This window comes from Lonchura striata, chromosome 12, assembly GCF_050655825.1.
Source record: "Lonchura striata isolate lonStrDom1 chromosome 12, ASM5065582v1, whole genome shotgun sequence".
In the NCBI taxonomy this organism is placed as follows: Eukaryota; Metazoa; Chordata; class Aves; order Passeriformes; family Estrildidae; genus Lonchura; species Lonchura striata.
The window spans coordinates 2,758,472-2,778,948 of NC_140714.1; the positions used below are offsets into that span (position 1 = coordinate 2,758,472).

The 20,477-nt window shown below is 45.0% G+C and overlaps 1 protein-coding gene across 17 annotated transcripts in view; it reads right to left on the bottom strand.

Moving 5' to 3' along the window:
- CHL1 (cell adhesion molecule L1 like) overlaps positions 1-20,477 on the bottom strand; it is a 140,016-nt gene that overhangs the window by 44,810 nt on the left and 74,729 nt on the right. For all 17 annotated transcript variants that reach the window (XM_085590282.1, XM_077786188.2, XM_077786193.2 and 14 more), the window contains 3 exons: positions 12,311-12,500; positions 10,293-10,398; positions 8,460-8,650 (listed from right to left, as the gene is read on the bottom strand). In XM_085590282.1, coding sequence (XP_085446408.1) covers positions 8,460-8,650; positions 10,293-10,398; positions 12,311-12,401 — 388 coding nt within the window. In that variant the 5' untranslated portion in view covers positions 12,402-12,500. The remainder of the gene's footprint in view (positions 1-8,459; positions 8,651-10,292; positions 10,399-12,310; positions 12,501-20,477) is intronic.

The following is a 20,477-nucleotide window of genomic DNA, read 5'->3' on the forward strand; positions in this document are numbered from 1 at the left end:
CCTTTTGCTTTCCCCTTGATACAGTTTTAATAAATTATTTACTTTTACTTCGTCCTTTGCATTCTCTATCTTTAATACTGATTTTAATTTACACAGAGGCAAAGAATAATGTTGAGTTTTACTCAGAGTAGGAAATCCCTGCATTCTGCAACACTCAGAATAGGAATCCCTTCATTCACAAATTTCTTGGAGCATCCTATCCAAAGCCAGGCACTGAATGGGGATGTTTAACACTTGTTTGTGATGTCCTGTGCTTTGCTTTGGCTTTATTTTAACACAATTCTTTTCAAACACTTCCTTTAGCTCCTTTGTGCTGTCTGGAAGGGACCACTCAAGGCCAAAGGGTCCCTAAGGACAAGCCTGGCACCAAGGGCTGTGCACTGGTGGGGCCCCAGCTGCTCCCAGTGATGCCTCAGGTTTGAGCTTTTATATTTTCAGATTCTGTGCTGCTTTAGTGTGTGAGTCTGGGATTTATATCAGGGAATGCTGAGCTCTGTGCACAGAGCAGGGAGACAAAACAATTCCTGCTCCAGCTGGGCACCAAGGACAAATGATCCAAACCTCAGCCCAGGAGCACAAACACCGTGGGCTGGAGAGAGAAAAACCAGCAGGATGGGACTGATGGGCTGGAGCTGGAATGGGACAATGAACTCCAAGGTGCCAATGGAGCAGAACTGATCCCAGGGAGAGCCCCCGGGAGCGCTCGTGCATTTTGGGACCATTTTGGGTCATTTGGGTTCATTTTGGGACCATTTTGGTTCATTTGGGTGCAGCCCTGGCTGGGCTCTGGTGCTGCCCAAGGTGGATCCATGAGGAGATCCTTTAATAAATCCCTGCTTTATTCTGTGACTCTGCCCAGCCTCTGCTCTAGGGAAGGCATCAGTAAGAGATCAGAAACCAGCCTGGGAGTGTGGAATGTTCTGGAAGCCTTGAATAAAACATGTTCCTAAGGACTCACTGCAAGTCCCTGCAGGTGAGGACAGACATCAGGCTCCTGCCTGGAGCTGTCCCAGCTCTCCTCCAGCTCCAGGATCAGAGGAAGGCTGGTGTGAAGCCTCTGTTGCCTCCTCAGGCATGGAAGATGAGCCTGGATTCCTGCAGGCTCGGGGTGCAGGGATAGGCTTGGCACAAAGCTCACGGGGCTGTACCAGGGCTGCTCTAGCTGGGCTTAAATACAGGATAAATGGTTAATGGATCAATGTTTCATCACCCACGGCACCTGATGCCAGCATTTTGTTCAAAGCCTGATCCGTGCTTGGCACACCTGGGGAAATTTGGATGCCCAAAATGCCACTGGAGCTGATGTGGGAAATGGGAGTAGAGCTGGGCTGGAGCCCACCCCAGACCAAAGGAGGCTCAGCTTGGAGATGATCCCAGAGAAAGCAGCCTGTAAGATGGAACCACTCCTTGAAGGAACTGAGCTAAGGCAGTTTCAGGGCTGACGTCGCCTCCTGCTTTCATTTCAGGCAAGTTCAAACTGGCCAAAGTTTCACTTCACACCAGCATCAACCAGCAAAATGAGCAGCAATTAAACAGCAAAGGATGGAGAACGTCCTGGCTGTGCAGAGTCAAGCTGGCACAGCCAACGTCACCTCCCTGGTGTCCACACCATGACAGGGAGCTCTGAGAGCAGCTCCACATCTTGAGACATCAGGGGTCCAGCAGGGAATTTGCAACATCCCAGGGGAGGAGACAGAGGAAAGGAGAGGGGGAGAAATGTAGGGACAGGACTCTGAGGACACTTCACACATCTCAGGATTAGTAAACATGAAAAGAAGCAATCACTCCAGTGCTGACTGCCTGAATGCAGACTCTGCAGAGATTTTATCTCCAGGAGGGTTATTAATAGGTTGGGAATTCTTAGGAGAGGCAAAATGCAGCTAATGAGCATCACCCACTCTGTAGGTGAAATTTCAGGTGAAAAAAAAAAAGAGCTGCCTATTCATATCCAGTACCTTCAGTAACCTGCACTCTTCAAGCCCTGGGAAATACATCTGCTGACTGCAGAGGTGGAATATTTTCCAGCAGGAAAAAGCCAATTCCTTGATCTAAAGCTTATTTATTCCCCAAAGCACGTCGCTCACAACAAAACTTGAAATAAGCTGGATCAGGGAAGGATAAAGGGATTTCTGACCAAACCAATGCGATCAGCAAATGGACTAATATGGGGTCACTTATTTAGGACATTGGAACCCCTTGTTCAAACCCATTTTTTGCCTCATTTAGCAGAACTCAATCTGGGTTTCTGATATCCCAGCTGGGTGCCATAACCACTGGGCTCCTCAGTGAATTTCTGTGGCCAGTAATTACAGAATTATACAGAAATTTACTGAGTCCCACCAGGAGACAGTGACAAGTCACAGTCCTGGTGTCATGAGCTGGCAGCACAGATATCCATCTCCAATGTGGGGGGCAGATGTTGGCAGCTGGACTTCACTGGGGGAAGCAGCAATTTGACCCCAAATGTCCTCCACCTCCAACAAGTACTTGCACCACAGGTGATCAGGGCATTTGGGTCCTTCCATGCTGGCTTTTGTTGATTAGTTAACCATGAAAAGCATTGAAAAGCTTTGATTTTCATCCTCATAATGGATGAATTTGTCTGGTTTAATCCTTGAAGCTTTGCAAGAGATGAAAACTCATGATAAATTCCTGAGCCAAACCCTCTGACAAGCATAATTTTTTTGCTGGGGTCCCACTGGTCTCAAAGACTAGGAAAAATACTTGCTTCTGAATTCAGATTTATTCAAAATAAAAAGCTCCTGTCGCATTAGAATTTGCCTTTTGCACATCAGTCTTCAGGACATCTATGCAGGCAATATTTTGGATATTTTTGCAGGGCTCCTATGCCCTAATTAGAGGACATTCCAGAATCAATCACCACTGATTTGTGGTTGATCACAGAAACTATCATAGCTGAGTTCAACTCCATAGCATTGCACAAAATAAATTGTGCCATGGAAGTGTTTGATATTGTACAGAGTTCTCAGTGCAGCACATGGCCACTGAAAAACTCAGCTGGTGTTTCTGCAGATATAGCAGTGACACTGTTCCATCAAAATTCCATGGAATCCCCCACACAGGGATGTGATGGGAGGGGATCCAGCACAGCTCTGAGTGCTGCTTCCCAAATACCCAGAGCAGAGGGATTTAGTGACTCTGAGAAAGCCCCAGGAGGGCTCTGACCACACACAAATCATGGGGTGTGAGTGGGACAGTCACAGGGAAGATGGAAACCTGCACTTCCAACTCCAGCTATGGAGAATCTCCTAAAATCCTCAAATACCTCTTCAAAATACTCCTGGGAAAGGCTTCGCTGACCAAGGGTTTATTTCTTGGCAAGGCTGCACTCCAAACCAGAACTGAAGTGCTCTGACAGAGTGTGAACCATGGAAACAGAAGATTATCAGTGGCCAAGTCATTTGTGCAAGGAGCCAGGATCTGTTTAGTCCCTGGGGTGACTCAAAGTTCAGTGACTGAGCTGTGCTTGAGACCAGGCTGAAGCACCAAATTTGGGGGGGCTGGCAAAAAATCCAGAAAGGGGCCAGAGTCTCTCCTCCTCATCCCTTCAGAAAATGCAGCTTCTCAACCTAAAGCAAACAGGAGAGAGACCAATAGGGTGCAACAGAAAGGCTTAATTTGAGTTTAGCAGAAATAGAGATTCAGAGATACAGCAAGCAGAGCTGGGAACTCCAGTCCCCAGAATTGCTCCAGATTTACTCAGAGATCCATTTAGGACATCTTGTCCTACAGCTCAGTTTTTGTATTGCTGCTATTACAGTGACTTCACACTGAAACTGTATCAATTATGGTAATTTATTCCAGTTTATGTGAGAATGGAGCCCATTGCATCAGGTATTTTGTATGTTTTGGGGTCAAAGTGTTGAGAAACTGAAGAACGGAAAAACATTTCTGCAGGTAACATGTCCTTGGGATCCCTGTGTCTTGTTTCTACCAGTATCAGGTGTAAAATGGGAGTGAATTCAGGATGATAAATCAGCAATTAGCAAATACATTGTGAAATTATTGTAGAAAAGCATCACTGTAACCCAGGTCTGGTTTTATAACCTTCCCTGTGGATTCTACCAAAGACATCCTGGGATAAAGGAGAGTTTAGCCTGATCCATCATGGGTAGTCTCATATTTTTCCCTGCAAATAAACCCTTAAAGTATGTAACAGTGAGGCAAAGCAGGAATAGTCAAGAAATTTCTATAACTTCAAAATTTCCAGCTCCTTAGTCACTTAAATTAGCATCTAATTAGGATTTTTCATACAGATCTGTATCTTGTACAGCAAACAGCCCAACATTTTAAGGAATCTGAACCATGACTTTCAGTCCCTGATGTTGAGCTGCACTGAGTGAAGCTTGGGAAGTTTCCAGAGCTCATCTCCGTGCCTCAATTGATATTCTGATCCATGGAGCAGGAGCAGTAGTTAAATCTGTAATTTCCATTGCAGCCTTTCAACTGTTTATGAGATGGGACCCTGCTTGTTTATGGATTTTTTAATTGCTGCCTTAAATTGAAAAAGTTAGCAAAGCCTTGGTGTCAGGAAGAGCATGGCTGGGAGTCCTCTCACACCTGAAGATGTGGAATGCAATCAGTGACAGGTTTTTTCTGTGTCAGTCTCTGGTATCCTTTTTAAAATGATGGCCACAGGCAAGAATCAGTGTGCCCAATGATTTAGGTGGCCACAGGTGAAGGTCACTGGCTTAGGAAGCAAGAGAGTTACATTTCATCCCCATCACCTGCAAAGTCTCAGTGAATTGCTCTCTTTTGTTTTATCTTCCATAAAGGCTACACCGAAGCCTTCACAAATCTGAGACCTCCTACTCAGCTCAGTATCTTTTACTGATTTCAGGATATTCACACCTGAGTGTTGGAATATTAACTCAGGTCTGGCTTTCTTCGGGAATTCTTGCACTAACATCACATCAGAGCACAGCCTGCCACGGGAAAATTTTACATGCAGCCAATTTTTCCATCCTCAGGTCTCTGGTCTTTTGGAGCAGCAGCTTTAGAAATACCAAGCATAAATCTTAACTCAGTCTGCCGTGAAGAGTCTTTTACAGCACAGTTAATTAAAGAAGTTTAAACTGTACTTCTTCTCCTTCCTCTGGCATTGGGCCTGCTCACCAATTCAAGCAGCAGATTCCCGAAATGCTGGAGGAGGGGAGCTGAAGTCTGTGTTCTCACCATTTAAATTCATTTTCATGCTGAATGTATCTTGTAACAATCTGGCCTTTGTTAGTGCTGCAAACACATCGAGATCCTCAGAGCCCATTCTTCCTCCTCTCCTTAATGTCATCCTACATAGGGGAGGTGGGGTATTTTCATTGTGTAGGTGAGATTTAATGATCATTTCTGCTGACATTTCTATTGCTTCCCTGGAATGACTACTGTGAGTAAACACTCTTTTGTTCTCCTTTTCAGCAGCAGCCTTGCAGACCCAGCATTCTGCTTCTGCAGTGGAAATGTAATTTATGAAAGAACCTGTCCTGCTCTGCCTCACTGGGGTTTTCTTCCCTTCCCTGGCACGGTGACTTTGCCAAGGAGCTTTACATCTGACTTGAATACAGCTGGCACAGCTCTGCCACCTCTGCATCATCATCATGAATGCACGGAGTGATCTCACATGTACCAGTCTGTGCTCCAAAACCTGGGGGTGAATAGAGGTGATTTATCCCCAGCCCTGCCGTGGCAGGCTCTGATTTGCAGCAGATCCGTGCACCAGCAGCTCTTTCACTGGGGCACAGTTGTAGAGCACTTTAGAAAATCAAAGGTGCTTCTACTCCTCTCTGAATCCTGATTTAATTTGCAGCTTTTACACTGCACCAGTAAATGAAAGAACTGATGGCAGAAGAGTTCTAATAACAGCAAATGTGCTTCAAAAGATGTGTGAGTTGGGTAAATCCCTCTAATACATTATCTGTAGCATGTCTTTTTCTTGCTGGGTTTAGGAATTTGCATATATTAGCACTAAAATTCCTCTTGCTTTTGATAACAGCCATGTTTGTAACCTCTCCATAAATTCATTGCCATCCACTCCCAATGTATTTAATATCTACTTAAGCTACTCTAGACTTCTTCATTAAAAGCAAAAAAAGTCCTCTCTGAATACAGATCCAATAATCCCAAGTACAGACATCAACTCCTTGTTTCCCATCTTTTTTAGTTCAGTAGCAATGGAGTATCACAACATTCTGCTGCTGGAGGTGCAAACATGACACTGGGCACTTTAACTCCTCTCACATGTAATGAGTTTGAGAAATTTTGCTGAAGAGAGGTTGTATTAACCCCACTGCCCTGGCCAGACTCCAAAGTGAAAAACCATGTCCTGTCTGGAGTTAAACTGCATCACTCCTGTCCCTGCCTGAAACTCCAGCTGCCATCAGCTGCCCTGTCCTACCTGTGGAGCCTGAGGTTCAACAAACCTCAGCTTACTGTTCCAAAGCTTTCCCCAATTCTCCTCTGCTCTGGAAAACTCTTCCCAAAAACAGCTGCAAGGTGGTGGAGACTAAACCACAGAACAACACCTGGAATGCTGCTAATTCCTCACCCATCACCAAGCTCTGGCATCAGGGATTACTGTGCAGCACATTGCAACATAAAATAGATTTCCCAATGGAAAAGAAATTCATAAATCTGGATGGAAGGAAATAAAGTGTGTCATTTATGAGGAGCACTCATAAAATACATTTACATGGTATCCTCAGCAGCTGCCTCCCAGGAACCCCCCCAGCCCTTGCAATGTCTTGTTTTCCATGTGCCCACAGCACCACGACTCTCCCAGCCCTGGCTATGGCTGGAATGTTTCTCAGGATTATTTCCTGTGCTGAAGACAGGACAAAAATGTTTATTCATGTTTCTCATAGCCCATTTCCTCTGCACTGATCTGCCAGAAGTGTTTTTTGTACAAAAGCAGCCACCTCCTGTCACTGTGGGGCTGAGAAGGCTGTGGATGCATCCCCTGACACATGGATTCCACCTGAGCACGGAGCTGTCAGATATTTCATAACAAAATATTGTAGGAGCTTGGAAATGCAGGATCTAATCTGAAAAAATCCACTGCACTGCTGCTTTTCTCCATTCCTGCCACTGAACTGATGCCTCAGGTTTTAGCATTTATATTTTTCAGGTTCTGTTCTGCTTTAGTGTGTGGGTCTGGGATTTATATCAGGGGATGGTGAGCTCTGCACAGAGCAGGGACACAAAATAATTCCTGCTCCAGCTGGGCACCAAGGACAAATGATCCAAACCTCAGCCCAGGAGCACAAACAGCTTGGGCTGGAGAGAGAAAAACAAGCAGGATGGGACTGATGGGCTGGAGCTGGAATGGGACAATGAACTCCAAGGTGCCAATGGAGCAGAACTGATCCCAGGGAGAGCCCCGGGAGCGCTCGTGCATTTTGGGACCATTTTGGTTCATCTTGGGTTCATTTTGGGACCATTTTGGTTCATTTGGGTGCAGCCCTGGCTGGGCTCTGGTGCTGCCCAAGGTGGATCCATGGAGGAGATCCTTGAATAAATCCCTGCTTTATTCTGTGACTCTGCCCAGCCTCTGCTCTACGGCAGCCTGCACAAGGCATCAGAACTGCATCATAAAACCTGCTTCAGGTTCTCACCCTGCTCCATCATGGAGCTCGACGAGTTCCTTGTCCTTTCTACTCCCTCTAGGAAGATTCTGCTTCTGATTTTCCTCTTCTCATTTCGTATGTTACAATCCTGAATTTAGAACCAAAATGCGTGCTCATATTCCAAACTACAGGTGATTAAATGGATTGGTACAAAGCAGCTGTTTCAGCTTTGGGACACAGGTGAATGCTGAACATGGCTGGGCTGGGTTAAGGGTTGGACTCAATGATTTTTAAGAGCTTTTTGCCAACCTTAATGATCCTTTGATTCTATCCATAAATTTCATGCCACTTCTACAAACCTGGTCCTTAATCCCTCATTTCCCCCTCTGCCCTTCCTCCGTGCTAATAGTGGAAGCACAAATTCCTAGGATCAGTAATTTTCCCTGTTTTATTTTTAAGCTTGTTTTCCATTTAGTTGCAGGGCTTTATTCTTCTCCCCATCAGTATTTATCCCAATCCCTGAATGCTGCTGACATCAGATTAATGAACTCACAGCTGATCAAATCACTTCCCCTGGAGTTTTCAAACATTTGCATCCGTTGCTATTTTGCAGTAATAACCTGTGGGAGTTGATAGTTCAGTGGTCTGAAATCCTGCATCCAGATTTGGTTTCTGTCCTCAAAACCAGGAATTAAATTAAATTATTCCAAGAAGAAAATACCACTTTCTTCTTTGAATGTTCACTGAATAACAAACAATTCGTGTTTTGCCATGCATCACCTTAGCGAGCTGCTTCTTTCCCATTAATTTTGAGGAAAGATAGTTCTTATTTAAATAATAATAGTAATAACTACAAATTCAAACCAAAAATAAAGCTCTTACTTGGAACAATCAGCTCAATTTCCTCTGACATGGCAGTTCCCAGCACGTTGGAGGCAAAGCAGCGATATTTCCCTTGGAAATTGTTGATGATTCCTCGGTTTTGGATCACAAAAGTTCCAGAGTTGTTAGATGTAACTATCCTCGGGTCAGATGATAAATTAAAGGGTTTTCCATCCTTAGTCCAGTTAAAGCTGGAAAGGAAAAGAAATGTTACAGTGGGCAGGCCTCAGGACAGCATTTTGGTATAAATGAGGGGTAATTATCAGGCCAAGAGGGTTATTTAGCAAATAAAAGTTAAATATATATTTATGTATATTTTTAATTTATATATTTATTTTAATTTATTTATTAAAGTTATATATATTTATGCATATAATTTTAATTTATATATTTAACAAAATAAAAGGAAAAAACTGGATGTAAGAGGAGAGAGCTGAATGGCAGAGCGACCACTGCGCTCCTCTGCCTCGTGCTGCCCCTCGGGCACATCCCTCTTTCCAAACTCTCTGCTTTTCTTGCCTGTGACATGGGACAAGAGCCCAGGGCTGGGAGCAGGGGCAGGGACAGAGCACCTGCAGCTCTGCAAAGCCTGTGGAATTGCTGATTCGGAATGGAAAAGATCCACAAGAGCTTTTCCCGCCCTCCACCATGGCTGAATCAGAAGAAACTGAGGTGATTCCATTGAGGTTCTCCTTGCCATAGATCCATTTGTAGTTTTGATGCTGCTGGGGGCTGATTTTGATAAATGCTGTGCCTGCAATTCTCAGATGGATTGAAATTTGCCTAAATTGATTTAAAATCAGACAGCTGGGAATTACAGTGTATCATCAATTCAGTGGCAGATGTACCTTTCTTTTTGGTTTTAAGAGAATAAATAATTAACAACAAAACAGTTGTTTTGGTACTTCACTGGTCTTGGCAAAACTGCCTTGCTCCATGATGGGAGGAATATGGGATCCCCTTGCTTAACAGGCACTACCACATCATTGAAATACATCAGGAAACTTTTCATTGATGCACTGACAAACAGTGAACAAAGGGAATTTGTTATCATGCTACAAATCCCCATTCAGAGCTCAATTAAAAATTACCAAATTGCCTTGATCTAAATAAAAGAATGTCTTTTAAAGTTTAAATTGTATTACAAAGAAAGGAGAAGGGAAGGATTAAAGGGAAAAAAATTACATTCAAACCAGCTATTCATTTAGCCCAAACACCATTCAGTGGTGAAAGCCTCTGGAGGAGTTTTTACTGTGTTATTATTACACTCTTGTTAATCACATTTTCATTAAAAATCTTTGTCTTTTCCACACTGGTGTAAAATGCACAGAGCTTATCTTTGGATATTTCTCTGAAGAACTCCTGTGTCTATCTCTACCATCACCACAGCCCTGCTGATGTTAGGTACAGACAAGATATCTGATAAAATGCAAATGTGGTGTTTGAATACACAGTTTAATGTGTTTGGGATTTTTAGGGTTGCTGTGGAAGAGGCAGAGGAACAGCTGGGAACTTTGATTACCATGACACTGCCCATCTTTTGCAGCACAACTCAGACAAGAATTTATTTTCTTTTTTAAACCACGGGGTTTTTGGCACGTGCCAGAGAAATGAAACATCCCCCAGCAAGGAAAACCATGTTGATACCTATTCACAGGGTGAGGGGAAGTGATGGAGCAACAAAAGCTGAATGGCCTGAATGGAAAGCCAAACCTTAACCCCACTGAGGATGATGAGCAGGATTTTGTGCAGCAGCTCCAGACAGACACAACAATGCCTGGCAAAGGTTAAAAGCAAGCTCAGCTTCTGTTTGCTTCTCCAGGCAGTACTCACGTGGGCTGGGGGTTTCCTCTGGCTTCACATTTAATGGTGAAGTCCTCGTCAAAAGGGTAGGCAACCTGGGTGTGGGATTGCTCCGTGATGGTTGGAAGCTGGGAAACTGAGCACAAAGTGGAATTGGGTTAAAACAACATTCCAGCCAAACTGGGCTCCCCTTGAGTGGAGAGACAATGGCAGGATTGCATTATTCCTGCAGAGAGTGAGGCTCACCTTGGGAAAAAGATGAACATCTCCTCCCTGGCACTCACAATACCCTCTGGCCACTGCCACTGCCTCCGTGGCCACAGAAAGGCCTGGCAGAGGGACAGTGCCCACCCTCATTCCCCTCCAAACCCACCCGGGCAGAGGGGAGCTGGGACCATGCCAGAGCTCAAGCCAAAGCACAGGGCTGTGGCAAATTTATTCATAGGTGAAGTCAGTCACTGGATTTAATCCAGACTCAGATGCACACATGTGAAGCAGCAAACTGCTGCTCCATCCTGGCTAAAATTGCCAGGAAAACCCATGGACTGCCAGGAAAATCCATGGGCTGCAAGGCTGCTTTCATATCTGCCCCAGGGTGCAGCTGCACGGTCACGCTTCGAGGCTGCACAAACTTTTTGGTTTTTTTCTGAGGGAATTAAAGTGTTACAAAAGCCTGTGTAACAGAGGAAGGAGAATGTTCCCTGCAGTGGAGCTGGTATAATAGGATCACCCCATTGTTATAAACAGCCAGGAAGAGAATTAAAATGCTCTTTGGGTGCTGCTTTAAGTCCAGGGAGCTGAAAGCTGGAGCGAAACGCTATGTATTGTCATATCATATGGTCTCAAAGGTGAACACCTCCAAGCCCACCAGCTCCACTGATGAGAAATAACTTTTTATTATAATATAAAATGCTTCATTACAGCTAATTAAGGGTTAGGTGGTTCCCTGGGGTAGGTTCATAAAAGCAGTGGATGCCCAGAGGGTCTGTCCTGTGCTTTACAGTCGCAGCTCCACTTTGGCTTTATTGAAACACAAGGAGCCACTGCTGTTCCTTCCTGAAAAAAAAAAACACAAACCTCTACTTCCCAATGCAAATATGGATTGTTTTACAAAAATATCCTATAAACCTGCTTGGTTGGCTTCCTCTTTGCAGCCATGGCTATTGGCAGGCTCCAGAGTGCTAAGAGCTCATGGCAGATCTAAAGGATGCCCTGAAACCAGCCCATGTCCTACTCTGAAAAGTAGGAGAGACCCTGAAAACTGCCTAAATTTATTCCTCCTTAGGTTTACTTCTTTATTTTTCCCCATCATAATAAATAAACTCTAATATTGTTATATTATTGAGTTTTGCTTTGTTGCCTTTTTTTTTTTTTTTTTTTTTTTTTAACAGGAACAACAAAGCAAAATGCAGTTTTCGACCCTCCTGGTCCATTTTGTCTGAAAAATGCAAAGCTGGGGAGGTCTGGGCTGTACTCCAGGCAGAGGGGTCCTCAGGCTTTCCTTGGATTGATCCCTGTGAGCCTCATCCCGTATCTTACACGTGTCCTGGAAGCTCATGATCCATGTAAAACAAGCAGTTTAAATTCCTCCCAGCCGGCGAGGGATGCAGGAGCTGCTCCCTTGGGCAGGGCACAGAGTGTGAAATCCTCCTCTGGGGACCAACACTGGCCCTGAGACATCCACCTGCTCCTTCCCCAGGCTGGGATGGCAGCTTGCACCACATGCAAGGAGGGATTTAGGCACATCAAACAAGCTTCAGGGGCATTCAGAGCCAAAATGAGGAACTGAAGTGAAGGACAAACCCAAACCCTCGGAGCTAACACCAGAGAGATGTTATTAGACAACTTTACTGCTCCATTTAAGCAGGCCCAAACACGACAGCTTAGTTTTTGATCAGACCTGAATTTCCCAAAGGCCACATTGTGGCGAGATTAAATTCCAAATGGAACACAACTGGAAAGGAGGATTTAGTATTTTTCCTTCAGGGATAGCTGCAAAGGAATACCAAACAAAACAGCAAAGTGCACAGCAAATAGCTACAACTCACCTGATAATGGTATTTCAATAGCTGCTGCCAAACTCAATACAAAGAAAAACAGGCATATGGTGATGCCTTTTGTGCTTAATAGCATCTCCATCACTCTTCTGTAAACAAGGAGTCCAAACAGAATGAGAGATACCTTATGCTTCCGCTCACTGTCACTTCAAATCAGGCACAGGGTTGTGAGAGTGGGAGTCTGGTGAGAAGAAAAAACAGTAATATTAGCCTGCAAGATCAACCTGGGTCTGAGACAGTTATAAAATTAAAGCAATGCTTCAGGTTTGCAGCTAAATTGCACTAAATGGTTCATTTTCCTCTCGCCTCATCCCCTGGCTTCAGGAACAACCTCTACTTAAATTCTAATAAAGAAGCCCATGCACAAAAGTACAGCTCTGTTGTAGCACAGAAATATAATTGTTTTTTTACCATTTGGCAATTAAAAGTAGGGATGGTTTAGAGTATGGTGTATTTGTAATCATTCCAGTTCATAAATTTTTCTAATGAGAGTTGTGTAAGTTGGAAAGTAATGTTACAGATCTAATGAGAGAAATTTGGTACACTAATGACCTCGTTCATAAATCTCATCTGTCTTTTATCTTTCATTTATGCTCAAAGAAGGACACAATCTCATTTAGTTCATTACTAGGAACCAGAACATGAAACCTTTGCTTTTTCCCCACAGTCCCAGAACTACTCTGAGTGGATTTTGCACATTCCACTGGCCATCCTTAGGTTCTGAATTACAAGGTAAAAATGTTGTGTAGCGGCAAAAAGGAGACAGATCCAGCTCTAATGAGAATTTAAGTGAAATTCACAGAGAAGTAAAAGAGAGAATTCTGATTTAGATGAAAAATCAGGAAGAAATCCTTCCCTGGAAGGGTGGGCAGGCCCTGGCACAGGTGCCCGGAGCAGCTGTGGCTGCCCCTGGATCCCTGGCAGTGCCCAAGGCCAGGGTGGACAGGGCTTGGAGCAGCCTGGGACGGTGGGAGGTGTCCCTGCCATGGCAGGGGTGGGAGAAAATGATTTTTAAGGCACTTTCCAACCCAAAGCTATATACAATATATATATAACTATAGATAAATAAATAAATAAATAAATAAATGGTATAAATAAATAAATAAATTTCAGAACTGTATAAATAAATAAATAACTATATTTAAAAACTAACTAACTAAATAAATAAATATATGTATATATATATATATAAAACTACATACTATATATAAAACTAAATTCCGGGCTTCTGCAAAAATGGGTCCATGGAGGAGGATTCTAGTTTCAGTCTGGACTTCCAACTGAAGTCATCAACTTCATCCACGACCCCTGAGTGAATTATTAACCAGCACGAGCTGTGCTTACCCGTGCACCCTCTAACAGGGCTAAGGGACATCAGTCCCGGGAGAATTCAGCCCTCAGCTGTCAGGATAGCTGTGAAAGAACAATTCTGAAGACAAGGCCACCGTGCAGGAGCCACGGGCCCAGCGGGCAGCCCAGGCTGGCACTGCCCGGCCAGCTCGGCGCCACGGCCGCGAGCCCAGGGGCAGAGCTCGCCCTGCCACGCCGAGCCTGCCTCACACACAGCCCTTGGATCTTTGCACATGCCAGCCCGTTAATCCAGGGATCAGAAAAGCAATCCTGGGATCACGGGAGGGACAGCAGGAGGGGGCTCTGCGGTGGATGTGCTCGCCCAGCACAGCTGGAGCAGAGGCAGAGCTCAGCCACGCCACCACAGCCTCCACCCATGGGGGTTTGCTCCTCATGGCTGCTTTCCCCTACAAACAGATTTTTATTTCCTCCAGCACACTCCCTCTCACATCATCTCCAGGATGAGCACAGCTCGTGCTGTGGCTCTCCCTCCAGGATGAGTTGTGTTCACACCATCCCATGGAAACTTCCTGGAAGTTCACATCTGTGAGACCAAAATCCACGGCTGAGGATTGCAATTGGCCAGCGAGGGGCAAGCGACAGACACCATAATCACATAAGCCTCATTTGTTTAGAAATGAGGTTAAAAACCAGATGTCTTTTAAGTATCTTAGGCCTGGAGTATTTGCTGATGGAAGAAGCCGACTAATCTGCTTAGTGCCCCGCTCTGCAGAAGGGCACTGGAGGGGACAGGGACAGGGGACAGGCTCAGCTGGCACCCCCAGGTTATCCTGGGGGTAAATCAGCCAGAATCAGGCAATGCCACTAGTTCTGTTTGTGGCAGATATTCCCTCAGCTTGAGTCCTCCTGGCTCTGCCTTTTGAGCAGTGGAACTTTCCAAAGCTCAGCCTGCCCAAACCTGGGCTGTGTGACAGCACAGGGGACACGCAGGACACACAGCAGCCCCAGCCAGCAGCTACCTGATGGCTGCTGTCACTGCTCTGCCCCTCCTCACCTGCTCCTGGCACACGCTCAGCCCCAGATCTGTGTCATGGCAGTAAAACAGATGCTCTGACAGAAAACCCTCTGGATGCAGAATTGCAATTTAGGCTCATAAAAACCTGAGCATCCTCGCTGCCTGCAGATGGTACGTTGGTGGCAGTGAGAGCCTCCTCTCCCCCATCTGCTGACAGCTCTGGGGACAGGAGCAGGCAGGTCAGGATGCCAGCCAGAGGCAGGGCAGCTGGCATTACAGGAGGTGTGCAGCTTGCTAAGGTCACAGCACATTTCGCTTTAGATGAGTGTCACAAAGCATTGTATAAATTCAGATTAAATCCAAGAAAAAACACCAGAGCACAGCTCAATTCTTTAACCAAACCAATTAGCTCACACCTTATTTTATTTATTTTTTTTTAAATGAAGTGCCACAGCAGAGCAGCGACGTTCCAAGTAAGCAGGATATCCTTCATCATGTGGCACAGCCCGACTTGCCTCTGCAGGCTGCTGTAATTAGCCGGCCTGTCTAGCACCTCACTCCTGTTCCCTGGCTTGAATACTAATGCTGGGGGCTGGCAGCAGCAGCCCTTGGAAGCAGGCAGCACAGGGGGACCAGCAGTGATGGGCTGGTGCACACCCAGCAGATAATTCCACTTGGGAACCTCCCTGCAGCTGCCTTGGACCTGGGCTGGCTTTTTGGGAGGGGATTCCACGAGGTGCAGTCCTGGGGTGATGGGAATCAAGCAAGAGGCTCTCTGCAGAGATATTTATCGTGTGACAACCTCGCAGTAAGATAAACCTCATGCTCCCATGTCTCTTATCCCTGGTGGAGTAGCTGATTATGGAATGCCAACACCTCACCCATCTCCCCTGACGTGCCCCACTCACTTCTCCCCCCCTCTGTGCCCTGCTCTGGTGCTCAGCAGGCAGCCAGGTGAGGCTCCTCCTCCCTGCAGAGACCTGGACTAAGCTCTTCACCTTTTTAAGGTGGCATTTAGGCAGGGCTGCCAAGCTTTGGGTGTTTAGGATGCCTGTCACACCTCTGGCTGTCCTCAGGTGAAACTGCAGAGATCCTGATTAAATCCCCAACCTGCCCTCTCACCTCCAGCACCCAAAACACCCCAAACCCCTTCCTTAATGAGCAACATCCCCCAGACAGCCCATCCATCCTCCTTCAGACACAGCCACCCAAACTCCAGGCAGCACAATCTCTCACTCCAACGATGATTAAACTCCAAAGCCAAACTTCCCAACGTCTGCCAGCTCCCAGCAAATGAACAGTTTCGCTGCCTAAGTAATTTGGAGAAATGGCTGAGGGAGCTGTGCAGGCACTTGGCAGCCGTGGGCAGGTTTTGGTCTCGCTGGTGCCAAAGCACAGCTCTGTCCTTGGGGTAGGACAGTGCCAGGGACCCACTTGCAAAATCCTGACCTTGGAAAAACATCAGCCCTGCTCTCCAAGCAGAGTCCTGATTTTCACAGAATTACAGGATGGGTGGGTTGGAAGGGGGCTTGAAAATCATCTTCTCCCAGCCCCTGCCATAGCAGAGACACCTTCCACTGTCCCAGGCTGCTCCAAGCACTGTCCAACCTGGATTTGAACAATTCCAGGGATCCAGGGCCAGCCCCAGCTGCTCTGGGCACCTGTGCCAGGGCTGCCACCCTCCCAGGGAAGGATTCCATCCCAATCTCCCATCCATCCCTGCCCTCCTTCATTGGAAAGCCATTCCCTGTGTCCTGTCCCTCCATATCCTGTCCAAAATCCCTCTCCAGCCTTCTTGTAACCCCCCTGCAGGTACTGGAAAATTTATAAGGTCTCCCCTTTATAAAGCCTTCTCTTCTCCTTTTCCCCAGGAATTCCACATCCTCCATTTCTCTCACTGCAGCACCACTTGCAGCAGGGATGGGGGCACCAGATTCCCAGGAAAACCTTTCTTCTGCACCACAAATGAGCATGGATTGCTACAGCAAATGTTACATTTGCAACCCCTCCGTGCCCTTCTTCTTCCCCCCTCCTCCTTCTCTTTCTGACTTTCTATTTGCTTTTCTCTGCCTCAGGCTTAAGTCAAGTAATTTGAATTCACTGCAAATACTTATCTGTAGTTCCTTACCTGCAATTCATTATTTACTGTGCTGTTCAGTTAATAGTAAATACTGATTGCTCTAAGGACAGCTCATTTGTTTGTTTAATGAGCTGCCTTTAACTTACACTGAGCAAATCTTTCAAACTATCAGTATTTCCAAGGAGCAACAGAGTTCCAGATTCTTTTATTATACCCCCTTGCTTCCAGAAGGATGCCATAAAAATATTGGACAACCAAACAAGAAAAAAAGATTAAATTTCCATCTATCTCATCAACCTAGTGAACAATTTTCCCTGCATGTAATTACTGCATTAAAATTGCTCATAAATAGGAGCAGGATGACAGCCAAAATTCCCAGATTACTGGTCTACCGCTTCCAAGAGAAATTATAATGCACTACTAAATATGGCATCAACCTCAGCTCTTTGCTTCCCTCTTCAAATATTCCTTGTTTAAGTCCTGTGCAGCTCAAATCTTGAGGAAAGCAATGGATCCCCACAGCTTAACACTGGTGCATCCCTTGGCTAGGCTTTTCATTAGCTAAACCAGGTTTAATTTCTCAGTGACAAGGAGGTGACAGGACTGGTAAATATTTGTAATTAGAAATTACAGCCTCCCATGTGGCCCCAGTTATGGAACAAAAGGAAAAAAACCTGTGGGGGAAAAAATTATTTTTGGTAGGAAGAAATAAAAGTTTGGTTGTTTATGATTCCATATGGAATTGTTAATTGTTAAACCCTAGATATTGAAAATTTAAAACTTTCTGTATAGAAAAACATAGTCCCTTAAGAAAACACTACATTTAACCTGAAGCTATAGAGAAGACTTCCAAAATTAAATAATTAAATTAAGATTATAAGTGCATAGTTTAAATAGAAGTGTGTAATATCACATAATAGAAAACTTAAAGTTTTAAAATATAATAATATATATATAACTGAAATAGAAGTTTTAAAACAATAACTAGTCCTTCTTCTTCACCTTCTTTTTCATAAGTTTAAGTAGAATTTTATAATTAAAAAAAAAGTCCACATTATGAGACATAAGTAAATAGTTATTAAGTTAAAAGTAAAAATAAATGTAATTTCTTAATTAAATAGTTTTTCCTTAAAAAAACCTTACAGAAATAAATACAAAGCCATTTTACAGCTTGGGAGTAAAACACCGTAAAACTCACAATTCATAAAATTGTAATATAAATAAGAAATAATAAACATCTAAGTCCAAACACAAAATACCATCTCAAGAACTGTAAATCCCAACGCTAACCCCCCCCACCAGAAAAAAAAAAAAGGAAAAAAAATCAACAGTTAATGCAGGAAAAGATGAGTTCAGTGCTATAGAGCACAGGGGCTCCTCTTCAAAGTTTTCCAGTGAGTGGGGCGTGGAAAATTCACCAGGTAAGGAAAGGAAATGTGCTCCAAATGTAGAAATGTGCTCCAGAGCGTTCCCAGAGCCGCTCCCAGCAGAGGGATGGCAGCCCTGGGACCCAGGCAGGGACTCACAGAAGGAATCCATCACCTCGGAGCTTCTCCACACCTCACTGAGCTCCCTGCTTCACCAATTAGCTGGGAAAATGTGGAGATTCTGCTGCATTTCTGCTGTAAATGCACTGTGGGAGCCCAGCACATCCCCCTGGCTGCCCCAGACCCTGGCAGGGGCTCAGAGACCCTGGCACAAAGTCAAAAACACCTGTGGCTTTGATTTTAGCCAACTCTCTATGAGGAATTACAAACCACAAGGGTTTGAGCAGTGTGGTAGTTAACACAGGGTGAAAAAGTAGAATTTTGGGGTTTTTAGAATGGGGTACAAGGGGCCAAGATGGAGGATTTGGGTGTGTCCTGACCTTCTTCTCCTTCTCCTTGCCCTCCATGCCTTGCTGTGCTGGTGACACTTTTCTGTTGGTTTAAGGCACAGACACACTGCCCAACAGAAATGACAGATATTGGCACAATATTGTAAACATAGCACAGGTAATTTTTGATATAAAATGTAAACACCGCCCTGAGGGCAGACAGAATGCCATGGCCGAGCTGCTGGAGAGAGCTCAACAGGTCAGAGAAAGAATGTTCTGGATAAGGGAAAATAAACAGCCTTGAGAAGCTGATCCTACACATTCCAGACTCCTTCTTTGGCTGCACGGGCTGGGAGAACAAGGACTTTTACAATCTTGGGGTCATCCCAGCACTGCAGACCCTGAAACTGCTCCAGCACCAGTTTTTATGCAGCTATAGATCTTTTTTTCCCCCCAGAAAGCCCCCAAGGTGCAGAGTCACTCAGGAGTTTGGAAGAGAAGGAATATTCATAAAGACCCCATTTTAGTTCAGTGTTAGCCATTGCTTTTCCCCTACAAGCTTTTTGACATCCCAGTGTGAGTACCAGGGAGAGGATAACCTTCACTTGACTCTTCCCCAGTCACCTATTTTGGGATGTTTTCAGTTCTTAAAAAAGCAGCCCATGCATATGCTGGAGGTGATTAAAATAATCACCCAAATCAGAAATCTGCTCTTCCTTCCATGGCAAAGTATTTCCAAACCCACTGCAGCACACAACAGGCACAGAGATATTTTTGGTGTAGATGCAATTCCACTCTCAGGAGGTTTAGTGGGAAAAGTCCATGCATTATTTATCTTGCCAAGGACTTCATAAACACTATCAGACAGCAGATCTAAAGGAAAAGTTTTCAGTCTAGTTACACAACTTCAGCATTATTTCACTAAATTTATGTGCTTCAACCATGATTGCAACTATTGCACCTTCCCAATTTTGTAATCCATCAGCCTCCCAATTTCCAAACCAAAACACCACTTTAAAAATCGAATGTATATAATCAACAAAGAAATACATATTCAAGGCTGTAGCACAATGCAGCAGTAAAACATTCAATTCAACAAAGGGCACAATGGAATTAATTTCCCTGGGCCAAAGTTTTAAGGAATAAACAAGGAATTTGGGAGGCCAGCTTGCCAGGTCTTGGGTGTCTGGGAGAGCAGGTCAGCTATGGGCTGGGCATGGTGACAGATGGTTTTGTCCCCCTGCTGCACTGATGCTCTGTAAACCCAGTTTCTGGTTTCTCTGCTGGAGAGCTACCCTGAGCTGAGGGGAAACAAGAGGTGCCACGAGCATCTTGGAACACAAGGGTGTGACCCCAGGATAAGGCAGCCAGCACCAGCTCTCCATTCCCACAAATAATCCCTTACCTGCTCCCAGCTGTTCCCAACAAAACCCTGCAGTGCAAAGCCCTCAGGTCTCATCAGATCACAGCCTATGCTCTGAAATGGTTGAAAGGAGCAATAAATGATTTCTCCTGGTCATATCTCTGCCCACATAATGGCCCAGCACCTGGGAGAGCTGATTTAATTGGTTTTGTCCATCTGGCAGCTGAAGCACTGAGCTCAAGGACTATATTTCTTGCAGTTTCGCATGGCTTTTACCACAGACAGGGATGGAAAGATGAGGAAATGGGGTTTGTAACCTGCAAAGACGCTCAGGAGCTCAGCTTTGCCAGCCCCATCACACCTGCTGAACCTTAAAAGGCCTCTGAACAGCCTTGGAATAAATACTCCCAAAAAACCCAGAGTGGAAATCAACACCTGCTTTAGCCTCTTCATGGCCCAAGGAATAAATGTGAGCTGTTGTGGGAACCCAGCACATCCCTTTGGCTGCCCTGGTTGTCCCCAGACCCTGGCATGAAGTCAAAAACTCCTGTGGCTTTGATTTTAGCCTGTGGG